This window comes from Giraffa tippelskirchi, chromosome 5, assembly GCF_054371585.1.
Source record: "Giraffa tippelskirchi isolate mGirTip1 chromosome 5, T2T-mGirTip1v1.2.pri, whole genome shotgun sequence".
NCBI lineage: Eukaryota > Metazoa > Chordata > Mammalia > Artiodactyla > Giraffidae > Giraffa > Giraffa tippelskirchi.
The window spans coordinates 41,738,015-41,765,779 of NC_137279.1; the positions used below are offsets into that span (position 1 = coordinate 41,738,015).

General features: G+C 40.1%; 1 protein-coding gene and 1 long non-coding RNA gene across 4 annotated transcripts in view; one reads left to right on the forward strand and one right to left on the reverse strand.

Moving 5' to 3' along the window:
- Positions 1–27,765, reverse strand: part of LOC145506023 (uncharacterized) — a 287,451-nt gene that overhangs the window by 49,509 nt on the left and 210,177 nt on the right. The window lies entirely within an intron of this gene.
- On the forward strand, positions 5,463–27,760 carry SELL (selectin L). Of its 3 annotated transcripts, none has more exons than XM_081489625.1 (9): positions 5,463–5,598; positions 6,598–6,679; positions 7,946–8,332; positions 9,755–9,862; positions 13,258–13,443; positions 14,724–14,909; positions 16,749–16,881; positions 21,328–21,346; positions 26,488–27,760. In XM_081489625.1, the coding sequence occupies exons 1-9, from the start codon at positions 5,596–5,598 to the stop codon at positions 26,494–26,496; spliced, it is 1,113 nt and encodes a 370-aa protein (XP_081345751.1). In that variant the 5' UTR covers positions 5,463–5,595; the 3' UTR covers positions 26,497–27,760. The 3 variants fall into 3 exon arrangements, with proteins under 3 accessions (XP_081345751.1, XP_081345750.1, XP_081345752.1); XM_081489624.1 differs by having other exon boundaries at positions 16,749–16,877; XM_081489626.1 differs by lacking the exon at positions 21,328–21,346 and having other exon boundaries at positions 16,749–16,885.

The window sequence follows — 27,765 nt, forward strand, 5'->3', positions numbered from 1 at the left end:
AATGTGGCTATAACATTGTTACAGGCTAAAGTTTTTTTCACTTTGATTTTATACTTCTTCTTAGCTCAAAGTACTATTTAAGATAAAATTAAAGAAACGGTGAAAAACAAGTATAGATCCTGCTAACTAGGGATGTTTTCATGTAGGACTGAAATGGGTACACACTTGAGACATCAGCTATAAATGCAGAGGAAGCAAGAGTATTCGCTTTCCCAGGTTCCCCCAAAGAGAAAACTGAACAAATTAAATGTATTCAGAAGATACCCAAGTCAAACGGACATAGACAAGCAGAGTGCACAGAGTAGTGCAAAGTGGAACAATTCTTGGTGTCAGCAGATTAAAAGATCAGAAAAGAAGTTTTTAATGAAAGAAAACAAAAATTACCCAGACAGGAAGAGCTCATGGTCCTCTTTCAGTTAGAAAAAATATAGTTTCTACCTTAAAACTATAACTGCCCTCTCTCAAAAGATTCTAAGCCAAGAGAAATTAAAATATTTCTCTCTTCACTTATGCACGTATGTAGTCATGCTGCTGGCTTATAAGATTGAAGTCTAAAATCAAGGAGATGTTTTCTTTTCCTTGATCTCCCAATAGTGCCAAATCCTATCAATAGCTATTTTAATAACTTTCATCAACTGATTCCCACTGAAAGCCCTCAGAATGGGTCTTTATTACCACCCCTGGATTACATGATAAAATCCCTACAAACTCATTAGTTTCTAGGTTCTCAGTTGGCTGATAGGACGTACTATGGCTCCAAGTCATTGACACAACAAGCACACAAATCTAGTCTTTGCTCTCCTCCCAACCACATTTCACACCAGCACTTCAGGAATTGTACTCCATCCATTGACACAACAAGCACACAAATCTAGTCTTTGCTCTCCTCCCAACCACATTTCACACCAGCACTTCAGGAATTGTACTCCATCCACAATGGAGAACTTTTTCTGCCTGCTTTGGAGACATTAGCTTCTTCTGTCTGCAGTTACTCCCCCTCCCCATCTAGAAACCCCCTAATCTTTGTGTCCCTGATTCCTACTCATCTTTCAGGTTCTCTGCTTAAATTTCCCTTCATGACAATTGACACCTTAGACCAGGTCTCCTCTTTAATGCTCTCATAGCCCATATTCTTCTTTTCTTTGATTGTTATTAAATAATTATTTGCTTAATATCTGTCTTCCCCACCAGATTCTATGTTTCTTAGGAGTAGGAAGTTATTACCTTATTCATTGCTACAATCTTAGTACCTGGCCTATTCCTGACACATGGTAGATACTCAACAAATATTTATTGAATGAATGAATAAATAAGTAGATGAACAAAAGCAGATTTGGGCTCATCCTAAGAAGCAGGACTGCTTTCCACAAATGGAATGAGTTGTCTCAGAATGCAAAAATTTTAAATCCAGTTATGGAGCAAAATATATTTGGCAATAGTGCAGCATAAAATGGAAATTAAGGAGAAAGCTGATGGCTAGAAATAAAGGAACTAGTTAATATCCTAGAGGTTCCATAAGGTAGGATTAAGAGGCAATGCGGTGGGCTTCCCTGGTGGCTCAGTGGTGAAGACAAACACATGAAAAGATGCTCAACATCACTCATTATTAGAGAAATGCAAATCAAAACCACAATGAGGTACCATTTCACACCAGTCAGAATGGCTGCTATCCAAAAGTCTACAAGCAATAAATGCTGGAGAGGGTGTGGAGAAAAGGGAACCCTCTTACACTGTTGGTGGGAATGCAAACTAGTACAGCCACTATGGAGAACAGTGTGGAGATTCCTTAAAAAACTGGGAATAGAACTGCCATATGACCCAGCAATCCCACTGCTGGGCATACACACCGAGGAAACCAGAATTGAAAGAGACGCGTGTACCCCAATGTTCATCGCAGCACTGTTTACAATAGCCAGGACATGGAAGCAACCTAGATGTCCATCAGCAGATGAATGGATAAGGAAGCTGTGGTACATATACACAATGGAATATTACTCAGCCATTAAAAAAATACATTTGAATCGGTTCTATTGAGATGGATGAAACTGGAGCCTATTATACAGAGTGAAGTAAGCCAGAAAGAAAAACACCAATACAGTATACTAATGCATATATATGGAATTTGAAAGATGGTAACGATAACCCTATATGCGAGACAGAATAAGAGACACAGATGCATAGAACAGTCTTATGGACTCTGAGGGAGAAGGTGAGGGTGGGACGTTCTGGGAGAATAGCATTGAAACATGTATATTATCATATGTGAAACAGAACACCATTCCATGTTCGATGCATGAGACAAGGGCTCAGGGCCGGGGCAATGGGATGACCCAGAGGGATGGGATGGGGAGGGAGGTGGGTGGGGGGTCCAGGAAGGGGAACACATGTAAACCCATGGCTGATTCATGTCAATGTATGGCAAAAACTATTACAATATTGTAAAGTAATTAGCCCCCAACTAAAATAAATAAATTTATAAAAAAAATAATAAATAAATTAAAAAAAATAAATAAAATTAAAAAAAATTTAAAAAAAGAGGCAATGCAGTGGGCTTCCCTGGTGGCTCAGTGGTAAAGAACCCGCCTGTCAATGGAGGAGATGAAGGTTCAGTCCCTGGGTCGGGGAAGATCCCTTGGAGAAAGAACTGGCAACCCACTCTAGTTTTCTTGCCTGGAGAAGTCCATGGACAGAAGAGCCTGGCGGGCTCCAGTCCATGGGTTTGCAAAGAGTCGAACATGATTGAATGACTAAACAACAACAAAAGGAGACCAGAACCTGAGAAGAGAGAGTGGTCAGGTTATTTCCTACCCACTCTTTTCCCTCTTTGGTGCTATTTCTGGAAGCAGCTGCATCCTTCCTTTATTACATCTTCTGATGGGGGACTTCTCCCCAGGGTCCTAGTCCTCACTGATACACTATGTCCTCTCCTTGAGTTTCAGTCCCAGAGATGCAATAGCTTCCTGTACTGCCAGTCTCTGGATACTTGTTTTCTCCTGTTTGTTTTCTTAACCTTGTTGTTCATCTGTTGTAAGTGGCCCCTCCATTAAAGGCTCTTCAGTGGGGGAAGAATTCACTCATCTGGGGCCAGCTTTGTTTCTGGATGGGCCCCTGAATGAAACTCATTTTAACTGAATCACTTAAACTATTTTGTTGAAAACAGGCCATAAGAGGAAAAGAGTAGAAACAGGGAGTCCAGATGGGAAGCTTTTGCAACAATAATATAGGTGAGAGATGATGATGGTTTGGATTCATAATGAAATAGAAGTGATTGAATGCCGAAAATATTTTCATGAGAAAGACCAAAGATGGTGACATATTGGATATGAGTTGTGAGAAAAAGAGAGGTGTCCCAGTTAACTCCAAAGCTTTGGCTTAAGTAACTGGAAGGACGGGGGTATAATTTACTGAAATGGGAAAGGCTGTGGGAAGAACCCAACAGGTACGGAGGAAGTTCAGAAGTTCAATTCAGTACATGTACGATTTGAGAGGCTTATTAAGGAACTAAATGGCAATATCAAGTAGGCATTTGGATAGGAATGGGGAAGATTCCTAGATCACGAGGATGGCCTGGCTAGAAATATAAATTTGAACGTCATCAGCATTTAGCTGGTCATCATAGTGTAGAGATTGTATTGTATTGTCAAATCCATGAAGGTAAATAAGAAGAGAAAAAGCAGTGAGCAGTGGAGCACTCCAAAGGTCTGGTGGTTGTGGGAGGATGAGGGAGAATCAACAGATGAAAGAGAGAAGGACTAGTCAGGGAAGTAGGAGGAAATTCAGGACTGCATGTGTGCTCACCTGCTCAGTCATGTCTGATGCTTTGCGACCCCGTGAACTGTAGCACACCGGGTTCCTCTGTCCGTGGGATTCCCCAGGTAAAAATACTGGAGTGGGTTGCCATTTCCTCCTCCAGCGGATCTTCCCAAATCTGGGATCAAACCCAAGTTCCCTCCATTGGCAGGTGGGTTCTTTACTGCTGAGCCACTAGGGAAGTGAAATCCAGGAGCTGATTGGTCAAATAAGATGAGGCCAGATAACTGGCTTTTGGCTTCAGTGAAGTGAAGGACCTTGGCAAGAGCAGTGTCTGGGGATGTGTGTGGCTGGAAGCCTGGTTGGATGGACAAGGGTTGAGAGAATTGAAGGGAAGGACTTAGAAACACAGGTCTAGACATGTCTTTGGGGTATATATAGCAAGGGCACTGGCGCTTCTCCGTCTTCTTAGCTCCCAGGTTGGTTCCCACTTCAACATGTCTTCTGGGTTCCTTCCAGAATTGCAGCTTAACCATCAACAGCATGGTTTCCAGAACTGACTGACCCTGGTTCAAAACCCCAGCCCTGTCTCTCACTACCTTTGTTACTAAAGCAACTTTTTAACCTCTCTGAGACTTTTAAAAATGGGGATAATATTATATCCACTGGAGAGCAGTAATATTTAGTATAATTACTGGATTATTGTTTTAATATTACTGGGAAAATATTACTGCTTAAATATAATAATTTTTAAGCAGTACCATTTAATACAATTACTGGAGAGCAGTGATATTAAGCTTTATAAAGGTTAAATAGGGTGATAAATATGGAATGTTGAGCTCTACATGATTGTTGTTGTTACTGTCTTTTTAAAAATGTTAATCTGATTATGTCAGTAACTCTTCCTTTACATTGCCCTCCACCATACGGGTCCTAATTTTATATGCAGGCTATCTCCTTTACATCTTAGGTCTAGAAATACAAAGGTACCTGTAAGCCCTGACACCTGCTAGGGCAAAAAGCTAGAGTCGCTTATCTTCAGGAGGTGCCGTTAATAAGAACGTCCACTAGGGGGTGAGCAAGGAAAGAGGGAGGAGAAAGAGCTACCATTAATCCAGTCCGTTGGGTTAGCTCTACAGGAGTTTAACAGGGCCTCCCCATGTAGCTCAGGGGTAAAGAATCCATCTGCCAATGCAAGGTGATGCTTGCTGGTAAGATTCCATGGACAGAGGAGCCTGGCGGGCTACAGTCCATGGGGTCGAAAAGAGTCGGATACGACTGAGCACATACACACTGAGGTTTGAGACTTTATAAATCTGGCCAAAATAATAATGTGTTGAGTGTGTGGTGCTTGAAACTATCAGGGGCTCTCTACCATGGATAGCCAGGAGCTAGTCTAATGCTTCTAAAAAGAAAGGAGAGAGAGAGAGCGAAAGGAGGAGGCGGAGGGGAAGAAGGGGAGAAGAAGGGGGCGGTGGGAGGAGGTTGGAAGGAAGTGAGAAAGGAAAGAAGGAATGAGCAAAGGAGGAAAGAAGGAATGAGCAAAGGCGGGAAGAAGGGAGAATCCAGCACTAATGTCCTGGGTCAGCAGTTCTTTTTTTCTCAAAGTTGGTGTTAGAGCGCAGACTAGGAAAGGGGTGGAGAAAGAGGTGCAGAAGAGGTGGGGGAAGGGGAGGGAGAAGGGGAAGGGGAGGATGTGAGCCTTGGTTAGAGATATGAAAGAAAGTAAGCCTTTCTGGGGACAGTGAGTGCAGTCTCCCTGCACACCCAGCCTCGGGCAAGGACCCAGAGATCTGTGGTGCTGAGCTGAGAGGCTGAAGGGCTACAAAAGGACAGAGCAAAGCCATGGTAAGCTTTTCAGCCTAAAACATGTCCAGATGCTCAGATAGAACCTTGTCTTGAGATACAGGGGCAGGTGGCAAAGGACAAGAAGGAGCACATTTAATTTTTGGTTTAAGAAAGACAAAACTAAAACTGCTGAATCTAAATTAAAAAGTGTTCCTAGAATCTCTCTCCTCACCCGTGCTGATTTCCTCTCCTTGACTTGTCTCTACTGAGGGTTCCTGAAGAAGTACTACTATCTTGAGGAAATTAGCACTCTTGTGACTGAACACTGGCACTATCTGAGAATTGATACATTTCAGAAAATATGATGTAAAGGTGTGAAGAAAAGTTATGGTCTTGTCATTTGAGTTGCTCAAAACGTGTTTCTGTTTAGTTGAGAAAAAATGAACTCCTTTCCTTCAGTAGTGTCTGTTTGGTTACCTAATTCTTTTAGGAATTTGGAGTACTGACCCACCATAGTCAAGTGTGAGATTTTAATATTAAATCTAGACATTAATAGTTCATTACGGACTAAGTAAGTAAGTGTTAGCTGCTCAATCGTGTCCAACTCTTTGCAGTCCCATGGACTGCAGCCTGCCAGGCTCCTCTGTTCATGGGATTCTCCAGGCAAGAATACTGGAGTGGGTTGCCATTTCCTTCTCCAATTAAGGACCAAAGAACACTTTAAAAATATATGCACTAAGTATCACATAGCTTTATCTGACAGCTCAGCAGATAAGTAGATACAAAAAGTTACTGAAATGTAGAAAAAAAAATCAGAACAATAACAATAGCAACTTGAGGCTGAAATAGGAGGAAAAAAAATCAACTATACACCAGTTTTGAGGCAAATTTAATTCTACTTTTTCACCCATGTCTGAGAAATCTCTTACCTCAGACAAGGTTAGTAGGCACACATGTTATACTTTGAACTTTGAGAAAGTTGTAAGTACCTCTTCAAGGTACCTGTAAAATGGTGATTTAGAGTATAAATCTGAGTAAAATTTTGTATTCTATTTGCAGGTATGTCCATGGAAATGTCAAAATGCTCAGAGGGGCTTATGGAATGTCTTTAAACTGTGGGTCTGGATTGTGCTCTGTTGTGGTACGTTATGATTTTTGTGTATTGCTAAGCTTTTTTAAAAACCTATGTTCAGTTTTTGGTAAATATCTACTGAGTGTACATAGGTAAAAGTGGCAGGTAAAAGTATTAGGCAGATAGCTGCTAATTCTACCCTTTCTACAAACATCTCTTTTCTTCCTCTCACTTTTAATATTTCCTTCCCCAGAGAACTCCTAGCCTTGACCCACCCTTTGCTGCAGGGTTTATTTTATATTATCTATTCCTTAATCATAACTGTTCCCCAGTTCTCTGTACATTTTATATATGTTTAATTTGATCAAGATTAATTATGTATTCTTTGCATCTGTTATTCCTTGCTCAGAGTCCTTAGGAAACTGTAAAAATTGAATCTGTATTTTCTTTGGTATTTCTCCATAGTATTTGCTCTACCCAGTGAAAACTCAGCAAATGGTGACAGCTGTGATAACTTCCACCTTATGCTATAACAGTGTTTCACTTAGATCATACCATGCTTAGACTGGCATGTATTATTATAGTAACATTGTGTAATTATGTGTTTGTTTTGATTTCTTCAAAGCCCTCATATTTGAAGCACCCATATGATTATTAAACACCATCAGTTGAGTATCTTTGTGTGTGTAACAAAATCTAGAATCAGTTTCCTAATCCTACCTCATCTGGTTTTGCAAGTTGTTCTTTTTCTATTTTGTATATAAGGCTTAGGCTGTCTGTTTTCCCAGAAGCAGCTCTTTTATGGTAAAACATTATCTTTTTGATATAAAAGAGATTACTTCAAAGTGTGCCATTATTCCTGTTCTTATTTTACTTCTCCTTTAGAAACATAAATACTGGTCTTTAGGAAATTAACCCAGAATAAAAGAGTGAGCAGTAACTTTTAGAGTTATATGATATTATACTTAAATTAACTTTAAATGATTGAGAGCCACTAAGAAATATGAATTGCTAAAATATGTTGGTTAAATTTTACTGGAAATAATTTTTGAGAAAAAACTAGTTTATGAAAATAAATCTAGAAAGCCACCAAATTCATCTAAAATAGAGCTATGAGCAAAACTATTCCATGTTATGGTGAAAAGTGATTGGGACTAGAAGTTCTAGGTTCTACTTCAGATCTGCAGATGACTAATTCCACGACCTCAAGCAGGTAACTTACCCTCCTGAGGTGTCAGCTTCCTCGTCTCTAAATGGCAGGCTCAGCTTGGATTAGTTCTAGGTTCTTTTCAGCTATAACCATGAGGCTACACAGTTCACACTGATGTCTTTCAGATTTCTTTGTGCATCGTGGAACCGATTGCTGGACTTACCATTATTCTAAAAGACCCATGCCCTGGGAAAAGGCTAGAGCGTTCTGCAGGGAAAATTACACAGATTTAGTTGCCATACAAAACAAGGGAGAGATCGAATACCTGAATAAGACGCTTCCCTTCAGTCGTACTTACTACTGGATTGGAATCCGGAAAGTAGAAGGGGTGTGGACTTGGGTGGGAACCAACAAATCTCTCACTGAAGAAGCAAAGAACTGGGGCGAAGGGGAGCCCAACAACAGGAAGAGTAAGGAAGACTGTGTGGAAATCTACATCAAGAGGAACAAAGACTCGGGGAAATGGAATGATGATGCCTGCCACAAAGCAAAGATAGCCCTCTGCTACACAGGTAGGGACTGACCAGACTGCTGCACTGCTCAGGGAGGGCAGAGTGCAGAGAACGAATGTGCTCACCCCATGGGAACCTGGGACCACAGAGCAGCTGCTAGGGCATCCTGAACTAGGGCCAGTCCTCTAAATAAGCTTGAATCATGTCATTTCTGAGCATTTTTGGTGGGTGAGACTAGGCCCTATGCCTCCAAATCTATATCTCTGAATCAGTTTACATTAAGATGACAAATCCATGTGAAAAGTAAAGAGGAAGAGCTAGACAGTGAGTGTCCCTGATAATAAGGCAGGGAAGCGAAAGCAAAGGGCCAAGAGCTTATGCTCACATCACTTGTTTCCTCCTCATGAAGTAGGCAACTTGATGCTACATCTTTCCTTCTTGGCCTAATCTTATAGTGCTCAGTCATGTCCAACTCTTTGTGACCCTATGGACTATATAGCCCATTAGGTTCCTCTGTCCATGGGCTTATCCAGGCAAGAATATTGGAATGGTTACCATTTTCTCCTCCAGGGGATCTTCCTGACCCAGGGATCGAACCCTCATTTCTGGCATCTCTTGCATTGGCAGGCAGATTCTTTACCACTGAGTCATCTGGGGAGTCCTAATCTTATAGAATTCTAGGTAATGAAACTTTGCAGTGTTTCATTATCTGTGGTATGTGAAAATTTCTGTAGAGACAATGGTAACAGTTCAAAAGTAATCAGTATTTTTCCAAGTTATTTTTAACAGTGAAACATTCATTCAATCTCTTGTTCACTTGGACTCTCTATCAATTTAGCAGGGCTTCCCAGGAGGCTCAGTGGTAAAGAATCTGCTTGCCAATGCAGAATACACAGGAGACTCAGGTTCAATCCTTGGGTCAGGAAGATCCCCTGGAGTAGGTGATGGCAACCCAATCCAGTATTCTTGCCTGGAAAACTCTATGGACAGCGGAGCCTCGTGGGCTACATACAGTCCATAGGGTCACAAAGACTTGAACACAACTGAGCACGCATGCGCATACTAATTTAACAAGTTCAGACTCTCTAATTTTTATTCAGTACTTTTTATAATGAAAGGAATGCCAAGCATACTACAGAAGTGATTAGGGTCAGGTCATCATTTAATCCACTTACCGCATCAAAAAAAAAAAGAAAAGAAATTTTAATTGTTTCAATGTATATCACTGTTTCCCCTAAATGTTGTAGGGTATTAGCTTCAGTAAATTCATTCTAAATACAAATGTCTATGGCTGTATGACAACTATATTGTATAAATAAAAATTTTAGGATATGGTTTTTATGCAAAAATTGTATGAATGTACAAATATACTTTTCCCTGTTTATTAAAATAGTCACAGCCAAAAAGTTGTTTATATCTAAATAAATGACTAGGAGTACTAAAAAAGTATCCATCTAAAAATAATTTCTGACCCCCTTAAAGCTTCTTGTAAACCCTGGTCATGCAGTGGCCATGGACAATGTGTGGAAGTCATCAATAATTACACCTGCAACTGTGACTTGGGGTACTACGGGCCTGAGTGTCAGTTCGGTAAGCTACTTTTGTTTCTTTGTTTCTTCCTATGTAAAGTATTATAGTTTATGGAAGTTGGTTGGGGGAAAATGATACTAGCCATTCTGAGAAAGGAGAAGTTTTGATCAGTAGGCCATGCTTGCACAATATTGCTACTTTTCCGTAAAGATTTCATAAGTCAGCATGAAGTTTCAATTCACTTCTCAACAAGTCCTTTTGAGTGCCACAAGAGCATTGGCATTGGAATAAAAGCTGTAAGGATTGCAATAATGAATCAGGCCTGATAGATTCCTGCTGTTAAGGAAAGCATAAGCTAGTGAGCTTGTTAGATTCATTAGAACTCTGAATCTGAAAGAAACAATACCATTTATCATTAGGAGGTTGAGTCACCCATGTTGCTTTTTTACATTATCCTCAAGATCATGACAAAGGCAAGACCAAAAAGAAAAATTCACATAATGATATATAGTATCTGTCAGAAAATAGAATAATAAATCCAACACATTGGCTGGCATTTTAGGGGATATGAGGACAAATCTATTACAGATTCTTACCTTAAAGGATTTACAGTTAACTAGTAGAAATTATGGGCTTCCTGGTGGCTCAGCAGTAGAGAATCTGCCTGCCAATGCAGGAAACGAGACAGGGGTTTGATACCCTGGAAGAGGAAATGGCAACCCACTCCAGTATTCTTCCATGGGAAATCCCATGGACATGCGAGCCTGGCAGGCTAGAGTGCATGGGGTCGTAGAGAGTCAGATATGACTTAGCGACTGAGCGTGCACACAGTGGAAATTACACATGCTTATAATTTAATCTGATGGAAAGCCAGATACACTGGAGGAAGCCTGTGAAGACTGAAAACTGCCTAATAAAAATCTCTAGCCTTTATTTGATAGTGAGAGACCACTTAGTATCTAAACACCAACATTTAGGGCAATTGTCCTAGGAGCAGTGCATAAGATGGATTGGAGAACAAAAAAGAGAGAAGATGGGAAGATGGAGAGCATCATTAGGAGTCCACTGAAATCATTCAGAATCGTGGTGGTAGAAACAGAAAGGAAAGAATACATAGATTGAAAGACATGGAGTCTTTGACCTAGTCAACTCACTACTGAAAGAAACTTTAAGTCCTTTGATTGATATTGACGGAGTTTCAAAACTATGTTTGAAGTATCTGGTGCATAAAATAGAAAATTATAATAAGAAAAAAGCAGTGTTTGCAATGAATAAAGAATTAAAGCCTAACAAATTTAAATGATCAACCAACTGGAACAGATCTGGCTCATTTCACTCAATTCCTAAGCCCTGACTTCTATCCAATACTTTATACTCACTCCATTTCTAAATTTTAAAAAATTCTTATATCATCAGCATGCCCATTTCACTCCTTTTTGAACATTTTATTCTTTTTTTTTCCTGTCTTGGTTTCTATCATACCACTTTTCCCTGGTTTTCTTTCTACCTATGATTGTTTCTCCTTGGGTTTCTTCATTGGCACTTACTCAAGCCCATATATTTACTGTATTTCTTCTCTTCCATCTTTCATCCATTGCTCTTCTCACTTTACATGTCCCCTTTGGTCAAACCTAGCAACTTCTGTGGACACACACATCTATGTGAGCTTTGGACAGACAAATCTGTTTCCAGCCCTGAACTCCAAATATGCTAAGCATAATCTTTGGGATGTCCCAAATATTGAAAAATCAGTTTTCCCCAGCCAGCTTTCCTTTTTGTATTCCTTATCTCATTGTGTGGTACCACCATTTATATGGGTACTCTGGTATAAAACTCTCTCACCTCCTCCTACATTTATGCAAAGTAACACACTACTCATCTTTATAACTTAATGTTTCTCCAACTTGTCTTCTACTTGTTAACTCTACACTATTGCCTACTTTATTTTCCTCTTAGATTACTGCAATAATTGCTGAGCTGAATTCTACATCTTTAAATTAGCTCCCCTCAAGTATATTATTTATACTATAGGCAGTCTTATCAATTTAAAAAATCAAGTAAACATCACACATATGTGGCTATCCACCGTTTAATTTCTACCTATCATTTGTCCTATAGGATGAAATCTGAACTCTGAACTCCTCAAGGCATAGAATAATGCTTGATATATAGTAGATACTCATTAAATTGATGAAAAGATAGGGGCCTTTTGCCTTAGCACCTGTCTTTCTATGTAATCTCATCTCACCTCATCCCCTGCCTCCTCTTTCCTTCTAGTATTAACATCAAAATGCTTGTAGTCTTCCACACTTACCATATTGCTTTGTAGCTCATTGACTTGTTCATGGCTTCCTTATTTTGCACATGGATAAAATACCTGTTCAACTGGAAGATAACAGTTCAGGGACCATTTCTATCTGGAAGTTTTCTTTGGATGCCAAGACAGGCTAAGTTTCCCTATTCTGTTTTCCAGTACCTCCACATATTTGTTTCTTATTTATCTGACATTTGTTGAAATCATCCATTTAGTTGTCTGTATGCCTCAGCAGACTGATAGCAACTTTAGATCAGTCAGTATTTTATTTTTCATTGCATCTGTAAGATTGAGACTTAGGCACCTGCTTGTGGGCATAAACTGAATCGGACAACATAAGTGACTTTCATTTGGGCTTATACTGTAGATGGAAAATATTAAAATTCTTCTAATTTCTTGAATTCATTCTTCAATTCTTCATTGATCCCTTAAGAACAAGGTTAAAATGATGGCTCACATTTGATAAGGAATAAGACACAAGAGTTGCAATATTTGCCTAAATGATGTGGCAGGAGCTAAAACATGAAGACGGAATTCCAAATCTTAATTTAATCTATTATGCCACTGGTCAGAGAAAGGAAGTAGACATACTTTCTGCAGAGGACTGTCAAAATCAGAATAACTAAAGTTCTGGAACTGAGCTAGAGATAGTGAAGACAGAATCCAGGCTTAGATGCTTTCTAAGGCTTTTATCTTCTCCCCCTGTAGAGAAGACAGTTATGGATACCCAGTCTTTCTCTGAACCTCCTACTTCCAACACTCTAGCATACTTAGGGTCTCTAATGTGGCAGCTATTTCCAAACTGAGCTGGTCATTCCCACTTAAACCTGTCTGCATTTGAAAGTTCTTTGTCCAGGTAATGCCAAAGATAAGTTGTGTGCATGCAGATTAGCTAATATTTAATTAAAAGCTTCCTATGAACCAGACTTTAAATTCTTCACTTGCATTAAATTATTTAATTCCAAAACTCTGGGAAGTCAATACATTTATCATTATCCCTCTTTTATAGATAAAGAACCTAAAGCTGGAAGGGTTAAATCACCTTGCTTAAAGATACTTGGTTATCAAGTATCAGAGCTAAGATTCAAACCCAGTCATCAGGTCCTCTTAACTCTGAGCGCTGTTTCTTTTCTCATTGAAGTGACTCAGTGTACGCCTTTAGAGGCCCCAGAGCTGGGTACCATGGCCTGTGCTAACCCTTTGGGAAACTTCAGCTTCATGTCGCAGTGTGCTTTCAAATGCTCGAAGGGAACAGACATAATTGGGATTGAAGAAACCACTTGTGGACCATTTGGAAATTGGTCATCTCCAGAACCAACCTGTCAAGGTGAGCCTATGTTCATACCAGAGGCTTTGTCATGGCAATCCTGGATTTAAAACTAAGAAAATGCAGTGGAGCCTTGCTAAGAATTCTGCATCCTCTTTTGAAACATAATTTAACCTAACTTAGATTTTACCGTGATACTTTTCGAAGGGGTTATTTTTTCTAATTTAAAAGAAAAACCACAAACAAAAAAATAACAACCAACTATCCCTGAGACTATGTCACTATATATATACATATAAATACACACACACACACACACACATATATATATACACACATATAATTTTCAGCAGAACAGTGTGATTATACTATATTTTTTATTTTATTTTTATTTTTCTCATTGCTATGGGATAATCAGTCTTGCTGAACTGCTGTTGAATTTTGGTTGCTCTCCCCTTCAATAACTCTTATTTTATGTGGTGTCCTGCTTGACACCAAGCAATTTCTTTATTCCGGAGTGGTGGGGTTGGAGGTTTTTATTGTTTTATTCGGTTTATTCTTAGAATGATGTTTTACCTTTCCTCCTCCATGAACTCTCAGGAGAATAGCAAATTCTGTGAAAAACAAACATACAATCTCTTGATTTTTTTTTTTCATTTGAAATATGGTGGGATTTTTTTTTTTTTTTTCTTATTTACTGTCAAGATCATCTCTTTAGGGGAAAAAAAACGTGGTATCTAAACTTGTGAAGTTTTGGTTACATATTCAACCTTTATGCTTTTGACTCACTAGTTTAAGTGGTTTAATTCTCAAAAGAACTATTCAAATCATTTTTGAAATCATACAACTAATTGACCAACCTGCTAAATTTTATAAAATTTGAGGGACTTGCTTCAGAGAATGGGGATGTTTTTCAAAACTTCTTGGGTTGATGTTAGAACAGGTAAAAGGCAGGAAATTCTCTGTCTTTGTTGATAATGCACCATAAGAGCTCTTGAGGCCAAGGCCACATAGCATGGTGCTTCCAGAAGAGCAAGAGAGTTCCCAGGGCTAGGGAAGCAACATGGAACAGCCAGCTCTTCCCTTCTCTCCCCAACCCCAATGCTCCCCTCCCACCATGGGCTTTCTGTGTTCTCCTCATTCTACCTCTGACTCACCACTCTCCATCATTCTCAAGAAAACAAAGCCTGGAAGCATCATCAGAAGTAATTTCTAGAAATTAGAAATGTCTAGATTCACGTCAATGGTTCCCCAGTTAAGTTAGGCAGTTTGGCTAAAAGCTGTTCCTCACAGAGGGTCTCTGCTCAGAAATACTGATTTTTTTTTCTTTTTCATTGAAGTGATTCAATGTGAGCCTCTAACAGAACCTGATTTGGGAACCATGGACTGTAATCACCCCCTTGTTGACTTCGGCTTTACCTCTACATGCACCTTCAGTTGTTCAGAAGAATCTGAGTTAACTGGGGAGAAAAAAACTATCTGTGGATTGTCCGGAAATTGGTCCAGCCCTAGTCCAACATGTCAAAGTGAGTAAGTTTGGCCCAATATGTTTAAGACTTAAAGAGGTATTTGATGAATAAGCAGATGGTGGGGAAAAATACTAAACTTTTAAGTTTTGTTGCTAAGACATATGTAGCTTAAAAATAAATTCATACACATTGATTTACCATAAAATCTTTGGCTGCTCTTTCCTCTTCCTTCAATGACAGTGATTGATTTTTTTTTCTCAGCCAGTTCTCAACTCCTCCTCCCTTAACATCTAAACTCACTGTCTCTTCTGACTTATTTCTTATCCATTTTTCTATTCCAGTTAGTCTCACTTCTCTGTTAGTCTACTAAAATGTCTCCACAAAAGTCACCAATGACCACCTAATTCCCAGAGTAATGGATACTTCTCAGTTATCACAAAGTTGATGCCTCCCAAATCTGTCTGTGCATAAGAAGAATGGTGTCTTCCTCATCTCTGTATACCTTCCACCTGACAGCGCCTGACAATAGGTGCTAAATCAATCCATGTTCAATTAGCATTTGACAGAATAGCTACCCATGTCTGCCCCAAGACTACACCAATGAAAGAACTCTTTATCTTTGTCTTTTTTAAAGGCTCTATTTTATTTTTATTGGAGTATAATTGTTTTACAATGTTGTGTTAGTTTCTGCTGTACAACAAGGTGAATCAGCTCTAAGTATACACGTATCCCCTCCCTCTCAGCCTCCCTTGCACCACCCCCATCCCACCCATCTAGGTCATCACAGAGCACTGAACTGAGCTCCCTGTGCTATACAGCAGCTTCCCACTAGCTATCTATTTACACACTGTAGTGTAAATATGTCAGCGCTACTCTCCCGATTCATCCCATGGCAGTAGTCTTTAAGTGGTAGGATCTGTAGAAGCTAAGAGAGAAGCTGATCTCTGTGGTCTGGGGCCAGGAAGTGGAGTAGGGAATTGGGGAGGTGGCATGGGGTCTTTAGAGGAGGACTCTAAAGACATCAGGCTTATGGGGCATTTCCTTTAAAGGTTGGGCTAGTGTCTGCCTTCTCAACCTCCTACAGTCCATAGGTGCCCTCTGTTTGGATCCTCTGGGAATTGCACCTCCTTTCCATTATACATTTGGGTGTGGGGATGGAAGCACCTTGAAAGGGTTCATCAAAGTGATGTGAAGAATAAGGGACAGTCAGACCCTGTGCCAATATGCAAAAGCAAGTTTCTTCGACTGGTGGTATCAGAAGATAAATTTTTTCGTATCAGTAGTTTTTCAATAAAGGTCCCCACATGAACTTAGTTCACCCTTATGAGAGGATATATAGATGTATCCTTTTATTTATTTGTGAAGGAAGTAGAGGGAAATGGTAGGACTATAGCATTTGAAAGACAAATTGGTGCAAGTCCTTGGCATGTAATTGTACGTGCCCATGTTTGCCCAGCTGCTTCAAAGCCTTAATATTTTGCTTTGATTGAAAAGTTACCTGATTCAGATCACTGGCTTTTATTTTTTCTGTAGTCGTACTAGACTTTTTAGTTCTTCTCTGTGTTTGAGTCCTAGGCAGTGAACAAGATCATGGAGCTAAATACAATGATGACCACTTTTTACTAAAATATTTAGGTACATCTCCCAGGAATTCTATGACTCACCAATCTGAGGATTGAGATTCTGTAGGCATTGAGCCAGAAAAGCTGTTTTAGTCTTTGCTTCTGCTATACACTCATCATGGGTTTTCCCAGGCCAGTTTCCTCATCTGTCTAATAGCGTCAAATGGACAATTATTAGAAGATGTAAGGAGGAAGAAAGTTTAATGTTTTGAAAAGGCAGTAAGGAAATAATGTTTGTGGCCTCATCTAAATGCTTTACTGATTTCTCTTTCAGAAGTGAACAGGACTATCTCAATAAACGAAGAGAGTGATTATAACCCCCTCTTCATCCCGGTGGCAGTCATGGTTACTGCGTTCTCTGGGTTGGTATTTATCATTTGGCTGGCAAGAAGATTAAAAAAAAGTACGTGAGTTTACCTTCATGTAAAAATAATACAACTTTCAAGTGGAAGAAAATGTGGAAACCCACATAAAATTAAGTATGAGAGCTTTGACTAAAGCAGAATACCAAGCTCTGGGTTCTATAAACATCAGTCCCTAGAGATGCATGAAGCAGTCCCATACACACTTTCATTACAATAAGTTGGCTAATTTTTTCTTTTCATCTGACAAGTCTTTTTAAAATGTCTACTATTTTCAAGCACCCGTTACTACCTGAGCATCTTGCTAGGGTATTAACAGACAAATGAGAAATTGTAATGGTTCTTTGCTATTATTTAATTCTTAAAAAAAAGAATGTGTGATCTGGTCCTATAAGAGCCCACATGCTTTTGATTTCAGTGCAATTCTACTACGAAGTGAATTTAATGTCCCACAGGGTTTCCCAGGTGGCACAGTGGTAAAGAATCCACCTACCGATGTAGAAGATGTAGCAGATGCAGGTTTGATCCCTAGATAGGGAAGATCCCCTGAAGTAGGCAATGGCAACCCACTCCAGTATTCTTGCCTGGAGAATCTCATGGACAGGGGAGCCTGGTGGGGTACAGTGCATGCAGTTGCAAAGAGTTGGACACGACTGAGTATGCACGCAATGTTTTCAAAGCACTGCTCCCAAATACCTAACTTTGTCAAGAGTCAGACACCTGTCTGGCTCCTAATGTGTGGGAGTTGTTGCTCTGTCCCTTAGGGAAATCCCCACATTTTCTTCCCTGTGTCTATTCACCAAGGTCACAGGTTTACCCAAATGCACCCCATACTTATGCTTTCCCTCCACTCTGGACTGGAAAAGAAAAGAGAATAAGGAGGACTGCCTCAAGAAGTTAGTGTCTGCTGCTTAGCATAGTAGGCAAAACACCACCAGCAAAGAACGGAAGGATCATTCCCCTCACTTCCCTCCTGAGTGTGTCCAAATCCTCAAGTGGAACCAACCTGCTGGTTATAGGCCCACAGTCAGGCAAGCCTTGGGTATGTGCTGCCACATTTGGCCAAAGTCATCAGGCAGAAACATTCAAGATTATGACATGTATAGATATTAGGCAGATTTAAAGATAACTCTCCTTCAACTTCAGGAGCCATCAGTGACCTCAAAACAATGGGTAACCAACTGCTCTGTGTTACCTCTATGGGGTCAATTGAGTGCCATTTTAATTTCACTTCCATCAAATTAATTAGTATATATTATATTCCATGAATACAGTATGTAAAGACTGCTACAACACCCATTCTCACTGGCAATTGCAGGAATATTATCTGCCAATCCCTAATGGATCTCTGGTATGATCTGATCTTTCATTCCAAATTGAAGACTAAGGGTGCTTGCGTGCTAAGTTGCTTTAGTCATGTCTGACTCCTTGTGACACCATGGACTATAGCCCACCAGACTCCTCTGTCCATTGGATTCTCCAGGCAAGAATACTGGAGTGGGTTGCCATGCCCTTATCCGGGGGATCTTCCCAACCCAGGGAGCAAACCTGCATTTCCTGCATCTCCTGCGTTGGCAGGTGGATTCTTTACCACTAGCATCACCTGGGAAGCCCAGACTAAGGGTACTAGATCAGTTTTATAACCAAACAAGAAACACAATCGAAGGGGATGTTCCTGATGTGCAAGAACTTCATTAACTGTAAAGTGAAGAGTCCTGAGCAGTTAAAGGGTCTCTGCTCCTGCTTTTGCAACTTCAGCTGAGACTGGATCCCACCATCTTATAGTACTATGCTATTTACTTAAATATTGCACTAAGGCAAGAGAAGAATGAGATTTTTCTCCTACTATTGATTATCCTTTCCCTTGAGACTGAAAGCCTTTCTCACAATCATCCTTTCTTTCCTCCTTCCTTGGGTGACATTGGCAGAAGTGAGGTGGTAGAGAATAGATTGGGTAGTTAAGCTCCGCCCTCTGGGATAAGAGGGCTATTATTTAAATAACCACTAAGGACTTTGGGGCTGGAAGGTTCCTTAGTAAGGAGCTATTCCCAAATGATTAAATATTTCAATAAATGCTAGTGGAATAAAAAGAACAGAACTGAAGTGTGTATTTAGTAGTGGGGTGCAGGAGGCAGGTTCTGCCTAAGGCTGTGTTCTAACCAGTGGTGAGAAAAGCAGTGGGGTTGTTTTTAATTTTTTTTTTTACCTTGGAGTCATTTCTGTACAAGATCTCAAACTGATACCTTGAAAACTGCGTGCCCCCACTGTGGGAATCAGTGTGGGGCAAACAGGAAATAGATAACGGGCAGTTAGGCTAGTTACAGTTATGCCAACAAAGAGCATGAGCGAACAGAAGCCCTGAGAGATCACTGACTTTGTAGGGAAGTCAGGGCATCTTCAGTCTCACCCTCAGTCATCCTCATTGGTGAAATGCCTTCTGATATCGCCAACTCTCAAGTGACTTTATCTTCTAAAAAATTTTAGCTGTTCATTCTTGGAAAAAGGAATGTTTTTCCAGTAGAGACAATGGTTGGAAATGATGGATAGATTCCCAGGTTAAGCCCCTAGAGCTTTTCTAATACAATAGAGCTGATGCCTGTATAAGAAGAAAGGTCAAAGCCAATAAATCTGCCTGCATCCAGTATTCATCAGTCTGAGAATAGTATATAGGCTTTCGGGGCTCTGAAAGCTGGAAAAAAGGGACAAGTGAATATTTTGAGCAGAGTAGCCAATAAAATGACCAGAGTCTTGACCCCCATCCTGTCCTCAGATAGATCTTCTGAACCTGTACTTTGGCCCCTGCCTGAGTTTTCTTAATATCCAGACTTCAGCTCCTTAATTTTTTTTCCTAAGAAAGGAGTAAGGGTGGGCTCCAGAAACATGCTTCCCTGTGTATGGGCTTGTCTAGAAATATATATATTTTTCTCCTAGCATCATCATTTTCTGATTAGTCAGCATCACTGGCTCTGTTCAGAAAACGAGGAAACTGAGGCACTGCTGTTTTAGGCTGTATCTCTAAAATTTCATATCACCAGGAGCCAGGGTCATAGATCAGACTTCCATCAAAATATGCCCCTTAAAACCACTGGTCTTCAGATTAACGAGGCTCTATTTTTCTCCTCCCCCCCCCACCCCCCCACCGAGAGGAATTTTCCACCTGAACCAACACAGAGGCTGAGAACTGGGCACAAAACTGAACAGATGCCCCTTAGTTCCCTTTTTCTTGAAAAAGAAACTCAATAGGAACAGCTTCTTGCTCATGTATTGATATGTGTTTCATTGTTCCTGAGAGAAAAATATATTTGTATGAAAATGAACAGAATCTGAAATTCACTCAGATTTATTTCTCCCTGCTCAAATGCTTTTGGCTCATGTCATTGGCAGGCTAAATTTTGGAAGAAGTAATTAAAATAGCAATTTATAACATTTTAAAAGTTTAAAACAGGAATTGAGCACTGTCTCTGCTCTAGGCCCTGGCTTAAATATTTTGAATACATTTTATCAACTCGGTGAGGAAAACATAATTATCAGCCTCTTTCACAGATGAAGAAATGGTAACTTAGAGAGAATAAGTAGTTCAAAGACACTCTTTAGTTGGCAAAAAGGGACCTGGACCCAGATTTCATCATCTAGTGCTCCAGCTTAACAGTCACAGAAATATATTGCCTCCTAGTGATAGTTTTCCTCCTCAAAAAGCATTTTTTGCTTTTGTTTCCACTGGAGCCTAACCCTGCAGTTTCATTCACTTATTTATACTCTGCTTTTTTTTTAAAAAAAGAATGTAAGATAGTTTTTCAAATGCATTCAACACAGCAAATTAAAATTAGTTTAAAAATAAGAAAAAGAAGGTCAAGGTTTAGAGTACCACAAATAAGTCAGAGCCAGGGACAAAGAAGTTTCAGATACGCCTGCTTTCCTGCAGCCAGCCAAAGAAGGACACATCCAAGGACACATACAAGGAAGCAGTAATGCTATTCAGTGTGTTTGTAAGATAAGAACACAATGGTTACACAGATGAGGCATGTAGTTCCTACTACTGAGACCTGAGTGAAATTTCTCTTGCATATTCTCACAAAAAAGATGACATGAGGTGTAACGATACATATTCTTACAGTATTTGCAGCTGAGTCTCTTAGGGAAGACTCTGTAGGAAAGATGAGATGGCAGGTCAGAATGGGTAAACACAAGAATGGGTACATGGGGCCTTGATCATCAGACAGTTCAGACTAGCCTTCTGTCTTTATGAGCAGCACCAAGGATGAAATGGTGCTCTAAGAAGCATCTGTATTAATGGGTCTGTTCTGAATGAGTATCTACCAAAGCTCAAATGAGAACATTAAGCCAGGACCTCAAATCCCCTTAGACATCGATGAGGTCCACCTAAGACTCTTCAAAAAACTGTTTTGAGACAGGGAATCTCCCTTCTCTTCTAAGTATAAAATATTGAAATTGCCTATTTCTGCTGATACCATTTTTCTCTTCTATTTTCAGGCAAAAAGTCTCGGAGAAGGTAAGTTTGATAAGAAAGAAGTTTCTACATCTGTTGATCTATTCTCTACCTCTTTTAAGATACTTCCTGTTATAGCTAGAGACATTAACTCCTTAGTAGTTATTTACATGGGTTTCGCAGGTGGCTCAGTGATAATGAATCCTCTTGCCAAAGTGAGAGACGTAGACGCAGGAGACGGGTTTGGTCCCTGGGTTGGGAAGATCCCCTGGAGGAGGAAATGGCAACCCACTCTAGTATTCTTGCCTGAAGACTAACATAGAGGAGCCCGATGGACTGCAGTCTGTGGCTTTGCAAAGAGCCGGACATGACTGAGCAACTGAACATGCAAGCACACAGTTATTTGCATGGGATCTCATCCAAATGAAGTTTCCAGATAAAATCTACTAACCTTCCTTAATAGCTGTCAGGTTTTTCAGTGCTAGTGGAGCTGAATGAATGAACAAGTAATACTCTATTAAGAAGGGACAGTTTATGTAAAGACAGCTTTTTCTAATTGCTTCAGAATTTTCTTTGCAGATTGGAAGCATTATGGTTTTTTTCTTCTTATCCTGTCTGAACATGAGGGCAACGGTAAATATTGTATTCAGTGAACAATCAAGTCAACAAGGATTTATTTATTGAAAAACTAATGAATCCCAGGTTCTAAGAAAATGGTATAATTCCAGACCCTGAGCCTGCAGCACGTAGCACAAGAGGGTAAAAGACCTCTGATAAGCACTGACCTTCAGAAACGTGGAAAAGGTAGGGAGCATTAATTCTACCTACAGTCTCCCCCGAAGAAGGGGAAGTTGTTTGATTTGGTCTTAAATCTCAGATTTCTTCAATTGCAAAAACACATACATATGAAAATACAAGGCCCCACCTGGCAGAAATGAAGACAACAAAACATTTCTCAGTTTCAGGGTTTGGTGACTTGCTTTGAAATTTTAGCAAGGAAAGTATAAGTCAAACGAACAACAGAGATGAGACTTTGGTGACAGACTAGGTGCCCAGCCAGACAACTGGCCTCCTTTTCAAATGCTGGAGGAAATGAAGCAAGATGGTCCCTGAGGACGCTGGTTTCTTGTTCAGGCAACCATCCTACCAACAACAGATTGTTATTGAGAAGTTCTTAGTAGTTTACTGAGCTGTAGCTTAGGGTACAAAAGGAAACTTGGGGAGACAGAAGGCAACAGAGGTTATTATAAAGTAATTTATAAGCCATACAAAGGAGTATGGACTTAATCCTGAGGTCATTGAGTTATTACTAACAGGGGTTGAAGCAGGTGAATGTCATGCTGAAATTTGCATCTTGGGAGGATCACTATCCATAAAAGTTTGTAAACATGGGAGTAGAGTGAGTCTGAGGGCAAAGAACTGTTTTGGAGGCATTTGAAGTTATTAGGTTGAAGCCAATGATGCCTGTCTAGGGCAATAGCAATGAGGATGAGTTTGTGAGATAACTGGTGGTGGAATCAACTGAATATGATTATTAATTGACTAAGAGAGAGAGAGAAGACTCAAATAAGTTGCCGTGGTTCTGATCTGGGATCTGGTGGATGGTTACCATTGCTGTTTTATTATTTACTGAGAAGGGAACACAAAAGAATGAGAAGTTTTGGAGGTGATGATCACGAGTTCAGTTTTGTACCTGTTAAGGTTTAGGTGTCTGTGGTTCAACCGCAGTCCATTGGTTCTATCTACCTGTTTCTTCTGCCCCAAAGGGGGTACCTTGGGGCAGAAGAAATGGATCTGGAGGTCCTCACATTACAGGAGGTAACTATATCTTAGGAACATGTACAGTCACCAAGGGAGTATGTACAGTGAGAGAATGGAAGCAGATCTGGGAGAGAGGATAGGAGCCAGAGGATGGTCAATATCAACACGTCAGCTAAGGTAAAGGAGGACAGGGAGAGGTTGCCAGAAAGGTAGGAGGAAAATAAGGAGACTATGGGGTCATGATCCTAAGGAAAGCAGGAAATGAAAATTATTTCAAATACTGCAAGGAGAACCAGTAAGTTTCTACTAGATATAATAAGGGTATCAGTGGGGAAATTGTTTTCAGTGTTGAACTCATGACGCAAGTCCTATAGCCAGGGGTTGAGGAATCAGTGGGGATGAAAATGTAGAGGCAGAATATATACATCGTCTCTTTTATAAAACTTGGCTGGAAGGAGATGAGATGAGAGAGTCAGGAGGGGTAACTGGATGGGGACATCGGGTCAGTGAAGTTTCTTTTACTGCCTTCCCTGTCTCCCGTTAGATAATGTAGATGGGAGTCCTTGACCCTTCTCTAGGCTGACCTCCCGATCTCTGTGGGCAGGAAATCCACAAAATAGAAAGATTTCTTTCACGTTCTCACTCACCTAGTGAAAGTCTTTTCTGGCCACAGGAACCACCTGTGTTTTAATTGCCACTAGATGGAAGCAGATCAATTTTTCAGATGTCTTTGAGGGGCAGAAAGAGATGCTGGCAGGAGGAGTATTAACATTAAGTGAAGTTCCATCTTGAGCTAATTGCCTTATTAAGTGCTTCACAGGTTTTTACAATGAACCAATCAATAGCTGTTTATTAAAACACCTGCGTGTTGGGTAAATGCTAGGCTTGACTGAGATACCAAGAGGAGTAAATCCTTGTGCATGACCTCAGGGAGTTTATTATCTAGTTGAAAGGCTAAGGAGTGACAGCTCAGTCATGTCTGACTTTGCGATCCCATGAACTGTAGCCTGCCAGGTTCCGCTGTGCATCGAACACTCCAGGCAAAAATATTGCAGTGGGTTGAGAAAGTTAACAAGTATAGGAAAAAAATTTCAGAAGAATGTAGGCAGAATATGGTAATGGTCAATGAATTCTATATTGAAGACAAGACTTCTTCAATACAGAAGTATGGTGATAGCAGAAAACCTTATAAAGAAGCTGGAACCTGGGTTAGTTTTTGAAGGATAGATAGGATTTAGGGGTATGGACAGAAAGCAGGGAAGGCAGTCTGGAGAGGAAATGATGTAAATGGCATGGTCCTGGGACTCTGAAAGCACATTCAGGGGCCAGTGAGTAGAGCTACCTGGAGCCCACGGTGTGGGCTGTGAACAGGAGCTGTGAACAGAAGTTGGAAGGAAAGGTTTGCTCCATCAACACAGGTCTTGAATGCTTTACCAGACATTCTAGAAGGACCTAGCAGAGAAGAATTATTTGCCCAGATGCCTTGGGATGTTTCAAATTTATTGGCCAAAGTGACCACACAATCATAGAATTTTAGTTCTGGAAAGGATTTTGATGTTCATACTCTCTTGATAATTGAGCCTCTTTTTCATTTATTTCAGCTCTTATCTTTATGATTTCTGTCCTTCTACTAACTTTGGGGTTTCTTTGCTCTTCTTTATCCAGTTGTTTTCGGTGTTAAGTTAGATTGTCTATTTGACGTTTTTGTTTGTTTGTTTCTTGAGGTAGGGTTGTATTGCTATAAACCTCCCTCTTAGAACTGCTTTTGCTGCATCCCAAAGGCTTTGGGTCATCATGTTTTCATTGTCATTTGTTTCTAGGAATTCTGTGATTTCCCTTTTTATTAAATAACTTTCTTACAGTGCTTGAGTTAGTGACAGAGTTAGTTACAATAATAACAGACATTTATCAACCATTAATTCCATGCTGTGCACTGTTCTGAGTGTCTTACATGTCTTACACCATTAAAGATTGCCTGCAAGCCTGTGAATGTAGGTTCTATTAACATTTCCATTTTAAGGTGGAGGGCCAATGAACAACTATCTGAGGTTGCTGAATAAATGGCAGAGCTGAGATTTGCATGCATCTAGAGCCAAAGACCATGGTCCAGGTCACCCATTATGATCCGAAGATCTTAACATCCATGCTTCTAGAACTCAGATCTCTTGACACCCAGGATGGAGTTGTATTGGGTTGGCCAAAATGTTCGTTTGGGTTTTTCCATAAGCTCTTACGGAAAAACCTAAGCGAACATTTTGAGCAACCCAGTAAGTTCCAGATACCCTCCTCCCCCAGTGTTGTAAGTTTTTTGCACTGAAACCATTATGTGATGAGGAAGGGTGGGGTGGCAGAGGTAGGATGTGTTTCTAAAACAAGCCAAAGGTAAAATGAACACTATCACACACAACACTGCATATCAGTTTTTAAGTCCTTGAGCTAACTTGCATGGTCCTTTGTGCTGATTCCTATTAGCATTTGGTTGGTGAATGACTGGCTCTTAGGGCATTTGTGGTTTCAATTCTTGCTGGGTTATTTTGACTCTTCTGCAAACTGGCTCTGTTTATCACCTCATTTGGTTTCTAGTGTCTAAATTCTGCCTGGTAAAAGCTACACCCAAGATACACAGGAAGATACGATGCCAACCTCAGAGGTGGGGGTTGGGGTGGGGGGGAATATGTGAAATTTTGTTTTCAGAAACATTTTTTATCTCTGTAATTGGCAAGCGTGCTTGCAGCTGCTGAACTGTGGTTTACCCTGGCAGTTCATCATGAGAGCAGAGTCTCGGAATCTGGTTCTTCTTTTGAAGGGTGTTATTAAGACATACCCTATTTGGTTCTCCCTTGTTCTTTCCAAGAATAAGACAATTGTTTCACACATACACAAGTGTCTTTTTTTTTTTTCTCACAAAACTAATCACCTCCTCAAGTCATATCCCACCAGCATCAGGCCCTCAGAACCACTACTGTACTACTTTTCACGAGTTTCGATTCTCTCTGATTTTTCTTTCCATTTAAATATGTCTTATTCTATGTTTCTGACTTTCCACTGTTCAAATTCTATCAAAATGCCTTTCATATTCATTAGATCTGAAGGCAAAATCTGTACCGTTGCAATTTCTCTCCATGTGGATTCTGAGGTCTGGCTGCTTTGAGCATTACCCAAGAGCTTGTTAGAAATGCAGAATCTCAGGTCCCCCCAGACCTGAACAGGGTCTGTGTTTTAGCACCATGTCTAGGTGGTAAGCACCTGAAAGGGTGAGAAGCGTGGCTTTGGGGTTGACTTCTCATTCCTGTGCCTCACTGAATCTCTTGCATCTTGTAAGTCATCTGAAATATGGAGTTCCTTTACTTCTGACCTTTAGTGACAATTTATCTTTACCACCAACACTTTAAGTTTTGCAGTTTTTCAGTTTCTGAGTTTATTTTCTCTGATTTTTCATTCAGCCCGGCTGATGCCTATTAAACGACCTGCTCTGAAAGAAAATTCTTGTGATATGAAACTCGCAGTGGATCCTTCAAATGCTCTCATGGAGAGTTTTGATAGTGGCATCTTCTACACTGAAGAGGAAGTGTGTCTTTCCCAGAGGATCTGAAGAGTTTTCAACAAGACCAGCTGCTCCTTCTGTTCCCACTTTGCTCCATCTCCCATCCCCCAACTTTCAGCCTGCAGTGGGGAGTTTAATAGCTCAGCCTTTCATTCTTTTTTCCATGGACTAACAAGACCATGGGAAAAAGGATTACTATGGAATGTAAATGCACTGATTTCATTCTCTCTCTCGATTCTGGCTTCCAGCTTCAATTCCATGCTGTACCTGATGACATATACTTTTAAATATAGTGAAAATTTGATACATATGTATTTGATACATATAGGCTCACTTTTGTTACAGATCACACTTTATCTCCTTAGTCCTTCCAGTGTACTGTGGGGGCAGTTCATAAAATGATGTTATCCTTGATTTCCAGCTCCAGTGGTACTGGGGATCTGCTCTAACCAGGAAAAGTCCTATTTGCAGTGTAGCCCCAGCCTCTATAAATAGAGGCCATCCTATTTAACTGCCTCCAGTCACCTGCCTTCTTCAGCCATCTCCTCAGTTGGCTCATTTCCAAATACAGCAGCTCGTGAGCACCAAACAAGAGAAGAGAAAGCCTGCACTGTTGGTTTTATTTTTTAAATAATTTTTGGATTGGGGTTTTAATGTTTCTTTTTTATTAGCCCCATCCAGATGTTTCTCTTATGACCACTCATCACTAGAATGGCAGCTGCAGGCATCTCTTTGATGTCATACAGAAGAGTTAAAGCAAGTGGAAAGAGATGTCTTGACTCATGGTTGAAACGCTCCTCCTTCCTCACCCTCAATCCTCTTACGTATCCACCTAGATTCTATCTACTCTTTCTGATTCATCTCAGGCATCCCCCACCCTTAAACCACTGTTTTCATAACTAATCCTTAACTAGTCCAAACTGTGGAAATCTCCCCTTCCTGGCCTCCTACTGCAAGATTAGTAACATGCATTTTTTGTACTTAAATACAATTTTTTTTTTTTTTTTTACAAAATATTACCTAGTTTGTTATTTTTTAAATTATCATAAGTCTGTTTTCTCCCCAGGGAATTTCTAACCCCTTTATAGGCAGACACTGTGCCATGTCTCTGGAATGTCTAATTCGTAACTTGATACTTAGTAAATGTGCATTCAAATAAATCATAAAGAGAATACAG

Bases quoted from the DNA above. Each gene is read 5' to 3' on its own strand.
- SELL (XM_081489624.1), top strand. The intron at 9,863-13,257 runs GTAAGCTACTTT...TTCTCATTGAAG, and splicing joins CGGGCCTGAGTGTCAGTTCG to TGACTCAGTGTACGCCTTTA. The intron at 14,910-16,748 runs GTGAGTAAGTTT...TTTCTCTTTCAG, and splicing joins CCCTAGTCCAACATGTCAAA to AAGTGAACAGGACTATCTCA.